Genomic DNA, 7380 nt, shown 5'->3' on the forward strand with positions numbered 1-7380 from the left:
TTGCTCATTACTTCCCCAAGAAAGAGAGCAAGATCACTTCACTAGAAGGCCAAAATCTTATCGAAAATTTAAATTTTTTTATTTCCTAAGGTAAAAAAAGCTCCATAGCATTCTCAAACTTACTTGGCACTGGCCAGTTGTGAGCGAAGGAGCTTAGCAGCATCGACCATGTTGAGGAGGGCAGGCTTGACTTCGGTGTACTTTCGGGTTTTGAGACCGCAATCGGGGTTCACCCAGAGGATGTTGCTTTCCAGAACAGCAAGCATCTTGTTGATCCTGTCAGCAATTTCGTCGGTCGAGGGGATACGGGGTGAATGGATGTCGTAGACTCCAGGTCCGATTCCAGCTCCGTATTTTACTCCCTCACGGAAGACAGATAGAAGCTTCTCGTCTGACCTGGAATTCTCAATGGTGATCACATCAGCATCCATGTCGATTATCGAATGGATGATGTCGTTGAAGTTCGAGTAGCACATGTGGGTGTGGATCTGCAGTCATCAAAATCATAAAGTTAACTATGTCATTGACAAGACCGTTATACAACTCGACGCAAAAAACACGACACCAGAATATGAACAAGACAATGAAAACGACACATCCCATTGCCTAACAACAGCCAAAGCGAACTTTACGAGAGAGATCATTGACCTAAAAAAGAAAAGGAGAGAGGAGAAAAGAACCTGGGTGGTATCTTGAACACCACAGTTGGTGATTCGGAACGAATGAACAGCCCAATTCAAGTAGAAATTTTCCTCGGACTTTCGGAGAGGCAAACCCTCTCTCAGTGCTGCCTCGTCAATCTGGATGACAGTAATACCAGCTTTCTCGAGATCCTCAACCTCGTCCTTAATGGCTAAGGCGATTTGGTAGCATGTCTCGAACCTATGAACAATCAGGGGCTATATTGAGTTAACTACTGCAAACTGCCCTTGGTAAAACAGTTCATTAAATTTTACTACCTTGGTTGGTCATTTCTAACAAAAGACCAGTTCAAGATTGTCACTGGACCGGTAAGCATTCCCTTCATAGGTCGTTTTGTCATGCTCTGAGCCATTGTCGACCAAAAGACGGTCATGGGTTTTGGACGACTGACATCACCGTAGATGATAGGTGGCTTAACGCAACGGGATCCATAGGATTGGACCCAACCGTTGACAGTGAAGGCAAAGCCGGACAGTTGCTCTCCAAAGTATTCAACCATATCATTTCTCTGAGACATAAACAGAAATTCAGATGCCAAATTTCTTTTACCTGAGACAATATATGGTTAGATAAAGGTACTTCGGCATTCGTTCACGACAAATGCTTACCTCAGGCTCTCCATGCACCAAGACATCGATATCGAGCTCTTCCTGAAGCTGAACAACTTTATTGATTTCCTCCTTGATGGAGCTGACATAGACTTCCTCAGAGATTCTAAAGGAACAGGATGCAAGAATATTGTAAAATTAATAACACTGTACTTTTTCGAGGACAAACAACAATATCCAAAGACCAAAAGGCGTACTTTTTCGCTTTGAATTCACGTCGCACTCTTCTAAGATCCATAGTTTGAGGGAAGGATCCAATTGTTGTGGTAGGTAGCTTTGGAAGGTTCAACTTCTTCTGCTGAGCATCCAACCTGACACTTACATTAGTCGCCCGGCGGTGGTCAGAGCTCTTCAGAGCAGCAGCCTAAGCAAGTCAAAACAGAAACCGGATTGAGCATGTGATCTGCAAGAATATAAAGCGATAGTACAAAATGATATTAATATATTTCAGATAAATTCTTACAGCTTTTTGGACAGCCTCATTTGTCACTCTTGGGGACGATTTCCTTGAAGCTTGAGCTGCAGCATTGGCCGAAAAATACGCCTGGAAGAAGTGAACATTATAAGCTTAAATTTTAATATCTTCAGTTCCTACGCAATTATAGATTTCCATGGCAAGTCAAATAAACTAAGGTTAAAAGTATTCTCAATACTCGAGCCAGATAACGCACCTAACCAGGTTAGATCGTTTCATTTAAGGTACAACACCCTGTTCCTAAGTTCCCATTGCAAGGTAAAAAAACAGACAAATAAAGTACCTCATCTTTATGTCCAGATAATGCCTTGGCCAAGGCATTAACTTCAACAACTTTCTGCGCGGCAAAAGCAAGCCATAACTTAATTTCATCATCTAATTTCGTTTCATTCACCAAATCAACAGCAGTGTGAAGAAGCGAGCATGAAGTGGAGACGACAATATTTTCTGCAACGACACAAAAGAACAGCATATATTACCACTGTTTAAAGTTTGAAAATGTATCCACGCTAATGTAAAATGTACTAGCAAGTTAAGAAACAAGCACCTTTCCCAACGACATTTTGTAACGCCTCCAAAGTATTTAGGGAAGCTTGAAGGTCATTTGACCATATGTTTCTTCCATCGACCACTCCAGCAAAGAGATATTTGCCCGAAGGAAATTTGCCTTTGATAAGATCAAGTGTCTGTGTTCCACGAACAAGGTCAAATCCATAACCAGAGACACCCTTCAAAGATGTAAGGGTCTTGTATGCCTCAGCCGGAACATCAGCAAAATATGTCTCGATCAGAACATTTAAACCGGATAAGACTGATTCCAGCTCCGAGTAGGCATGAGCAAATGCTTGTAACTGGTGTGTATCAAGATCTTTCACAAGTGTAGGCTCATCAAATTGAATCCATGTGGCACCAGCAGCCTTCAGCTCTGAAACAACTTCTCTGCAGGCACCAATAACAGTTAAGAAGAAGAGAGTGGAAGCGAAATAACGTGGGATGGACTTCCAGAAAGAGGCAAAGAAATACTGACTTATAAATGGGAAGAATTTTGCCGACTAGAGAGAGAAGTGAAAAGGATTTCTCAACTCCCTTGGCGGGTTTCGATAGCAACAAGAAGGACACAGGGCCTACAAGAACTGGGATGGTCTCGACTCCGAGCTGCATAGAAAAGTGGGAGTATAAGGGGAAAAAGGTAATAATTGTTACTCAAAAAAAGAAATAAGGTGCTTGTCAGTTCAAAACAGCATAGCAGTTCCTTTGAAGTGTTTTTCTTTTCAATTTTTTCTATAAGAAAACTTACAGCTTTAGCTTCCTTGTACTCGTTTACTGCTTTGTGAGATGCATAAGTGAATTTATCTTCGGGACTCAGCTCGGGGACGATGTAATGGCTGTAATAAAACACGCACATAATTACATTCCTTGCATCATTGACTAATATAAGTCTTACGGAAAAAGTATCGTAAAGGTAGGGAAATGCATATAGGCTTTCACTTACTAGTTGGTGTCAAACCACTTTGTCATTTCCATGGCAGGAACCGAAGCGTTCCCTCTAGCCATGGAGAAGTACGTGTCAAATCCAATCTCACCACCGTTCCATCCATATCTTGAAGGAACAGCACCAAGCATAGTTGCAGTGTCGAGCACTTGATCGTAATACGAAAAAGTGTTGCTAGGGATAAACTTAATTCCAGCGTCGGCCATCTGCTTCCAAATAGATGCCCTGAGATCAGTAGCCACTTTCTGCAAGTCATCAGCAGTGCTCTTCCCATCCCAGAAAGACTCCAGGGCAAATTTAAGTTCTCTCTTCGGACCAATACGAGGATAACCAACAACGTGGGACGCCATTGCTCTGTTACATAATAACACGATACAACCCTTAATGAACCGGGAAAAAAATTATAAATCAACCATCTTCTTCAATTACAATTTCATAGATTCCTCTAGTATAAAAGAATAATCTCAGCTCACAAATTTCTAGGTGGCGTTGCGCCATCGAGGCCAACTTCAGGGACTAAAAGAATTTTAAGTTCTCTTTTTCTTTTTGATATCAGTGAGCATCCGAACAGCAGCTTGTGGTTCCTTGACTATTCTCATAAAACGAATGCTGATTGAACACATTTGATTGTTGAAGTAACTCGAATATTAAATCTTAAGTAGGTGGCCACTATGACTTAAACTAATTCCCTATGAACTCGTTATTTATCTAGCCCGACCTTGTGGTTAGAATTTGAGGTGTTTACAATGAAAATTTTCATATGAACAAGAGCCAAACATGTCCAAGTGCAACAAAAAAAGCAAAAGATAAGCATCATTAGTTCAGATCTTATGGAGCTTGTATCAGTACCAAACGGCCACATGCAAACAAATCGAAATGGTGAAACTGAGCAACCAAAACGGCATTAGAGCAAAAAAGAGAAGAAAACCGTCAGCCACCTTATCATGTGTAGCCAAATCAAGGAAGAACATTAAGAACATTAAGAACACGAAACAAAAAGTTTCCAACCCAAAAACCAGACAAAATTGGAAGACAAGAAGTCAGAGCCCTTCATGTTCATCTACTTCGATCCCACAACTCCATTAGGTCATTTAAAGCTTAATTCCAAAGATTCAGCCTACAAAATAACCTCCATAATCCATATCCAGAACACAAAACGATGACAAAAACAACCGCCATAGAATCCACAACACAGAAATGGATCATAGAGTAAGAGAAAAGTAAAAGAACAAAAGAAATACCTAACAACAGTGGAAGCAGTGCGAATCGATAAGCGAAGGGAAGGAAGACGGTGGATGGAGGAGACAAGGAGGTATGAAAATGGTGCAATTGTTCCTCTTCTGAGTGCAATACTAGTGGATGAGGAAGAACACGGTGATATTCCAAAGGAATCGAGTGATTTCACTGGAAGTAGGGTCATTTATACTCAGATTTCTCTCCTTTTCTCTCTCAAATCAACACCCCTTCGATTTTGATCCTCACTTCTTTTTTCTCTCCCTCTTACATCACCATCAACCCTCTCGCCAGAATCGAGGACGGGTTTTACAATCGTTTATTCCACCAAATTATCTCGGTTAGACAAACACAACTCTCCACAATGGTATGATATTGTCCATGAGTAAGCTCTCATGGTTTTGCTTTGGACTTCCCAAAAGACCTCAAACTAATGGATTTAGTATTCTTCATTTATAAACTCATGATCATTCTCTAAATTAGCCGATGTGGGACTTTCATCCTCCAACAATCCCAACATTCTCACTTCCCATAGCATTGAATCCTTCTGATTATGTTCTAATAATAAATTAAAATAAATAATTAATGAAATAATCTCTATATTTTGGAAATTTTATTTCGTTGATGGTGTGTTGGTGCATTTTAATTAATAAAAATATTCTTTTAAACTTTTAAAAAATACCATTAATACTTATTTTTAAAATATTTGTTTAACTTTGATATGTATTTTTTATTAATTTTTTTAATTGTTTAAAAAAACTTCAAAAATACGTTAAAAAATTTTCAAAAATATTTTTAATTTTTAAAATAAAAATAAAAATACACTGTGATACCATGTTTCAAAAATATTCCTGAACTTTTAAAATTACTCTCCAAAAGTTTTGAGATAATCTATGAAGTGTTGATATACTGTTTTCGTAAATATATTAACAGTAATATAATGATAAATGATGTTGATTCTGCTTTTAAAATGTTACAGATTTTGCAAACTTTTTTAAAAAAATTAAAGGTTATTTAAATTTTTTTAATCCTAGTGTATTAATGAAACTTTTTAAATTTTAACGATATTTTTTAAATATTTTAGAAATTTAACAATGTTTTTTAAATTAAATACTAACGGTTTCCCTAAAAAAACAAATAGTATTTTTTTTATATATTTTAAAAATTTTAAATTAGAGACTTTTGAGAGTTTTATGAATATTTTTTTAGACTCGTACAAAATTTATTAGTATTTTTATTAATTTAACTACAAAAATCAACAAAAATAAATCTTATTAAATAATGAATACGCAATTATTTATTCAAATTTTTATTTTAATAATTAAAAAAAATCTATTTATTTCTTTTCAAATATTTAAATTAATATTTTCCATTCTTCTCCGATATAATTTTTTAAAAATTACATTATAAAAACTTATAAGTGATTGACGTCCTACGATGACTCCTTCCATGACTGTGCAGCTAATGTTTTTCCACCTCGACCAACCGTCACCAAAACTTTAAAAAATAAATTTAGAATGAGATTAATTACAGTAAGTTCATTTTTATTTAAATTCTAAAAGTAATAATGCAATTAAATAATATATATATATATATATATATATGTAAATTAACAATAAATTTAAAACTAATTTTAAGGATTAACCTATTTATTAAGCTTAGTTTGAAATTATTTAAAAGAACAATAAATTTCATTCCCAGAAAATTATACAATTGTCACACGGGAAGAACATGGGGACGTAAGATAAAAAGAATCCCATCGAAAAAAATAATAACTCTTTACATTTATTTTGATTTATATATATTATTTTATCTTTATTATAAAAATTAACAGTAAATTAATAGTACTCCATCATGACGGGGCATTTTTGTCTTTTCGCCATTTGTTTGGTTTTTTAAATGGAGAAAAAAACATGGATATGATAAATCAAAATTTGAGTAATTGACTAAACGAATTAATTTTTATCTGAAAATTTTACACCACTCAGATAAATATGAAGTATATGAATGAACTGTCAATCCTAAGACTATAATGACTAAGAAATACGTAAAAGAATTAGAAATTGATACTTATTATAGCAATAAGATGCACCTTCCTTTTCGGTAGCTCAATTATAAGAATTTCATAGTTAAATATGTTTTACTTGGAACAATTTTGCGTGGATGACTAATTGATATGAACCAAGAGACATCAATCATACAATATGTTTCAATGAAGATGAGAAAAAAATATTGTTAAAATTATCAAAAGATATTTCAATTCATGCCACATTGAAAAAGAATGAAGTTTCATGTTTTGAATTTAGAGTGGATTACAATTTAGAGAAATTTAGAGTTTCATTAATGTATTTTAAGACTTTTAATTTACTTCACGTTACAATTTACATAATGGTTAATTAAAGCCATTAAGCATGGATGTTACAACTCTTGGAATGTTTCATTTTGAGGCTATATAAAGTCATGTATGATGTTTTTGTAAGAGACTTGAAAAATATAGTAAAAGAAGTATTTGTGCTCTTCCTTTAGCCCATGGTTAAGTTTATTTGCAACTCTATGTAGTTTAAGTGAATTTTCATATAACTCATGTGAGTGAAGACAAAACATGATGGAAGAATCAGTGGGGAATAAAAATCTTAGGAGCGAGAAGTAACAAACCATGCTTGGCCTATGTTGAAGTTAGATTTTGATTTTTTTTTTTTAATATTAGATGAATATGGTATAATTTAAATTTTATAAATAAAATACTTAAACTTATTTATCCATTATTAGTTATTTTTGTTTATTTATTCATTTATACTTCCTACAAGTTTTTTTTTTTTTTTTTTTTTTTTTTTTTTTTTGCCAATTCACCAACTTTTTTTTCTTTTTTC

At 34.9% G+C, this 7380-nt stretch overlaps 1 protein-coding gene across 1 annotated transcript; it reads right to left on the reverse strand.

Annotated features, from left to right (window-relative positions):
- Nucleotides 1-15: 15 nt before the first annotated feature.
- LOC111485391 (5-methyltetrahydropteroyltriglutamate--homocysteine methyltransferase 1-like) lies at nucleotides 16-4847 on the reverse strand. The gene is made up of 12 exons (XM_023132259.1): nucleotides 4519-4847; nucleotides 3278-3631; nucleotides 3083-3170; nucleotides 2813-2940; nucleotides 2333-2724; nucleotides 2069-2232; nucleotides 1774-1854; nucleotides 1508-1674; nucleotides 1311-1416; nucleotides 960-1210; nucleotides 681-882; nucleotides 16-488 (listed from the first exon to the last, which is right to left on the reverse strand). Exons 1-12 carry the CDS (start codon nucleotides 4695-4697, stop codon nucleotides 120-122), a joined length of 2481 nt encoding a protein of 826 aa, XP_022988027.1. The 5' UTR covers nucleotides 4698-4847; the 3' UTR covers nucleotides 16-119.
- Between the last annotated feature and the right edge of the window lie 2533 nt (nucleotides 4848-7380).

This window comes from Cucurbita maxima, unplaced genomic scaffold (genome assembly GCF_002738345.1).
Source record: "Cucurbita maxima cultivar Rimu unplaced genomic scaffold, Cmax_1.0 Cma_Scf00010, whole genome shotgun sequence".
Classification (NCBI taxonomy): Eukaryota; Viridiplantae; Streptophyta; class Magnoliopsida; order Cucurbitales; family Cucurbitaceae; genus Cucurbita; species Cucurbita maxima.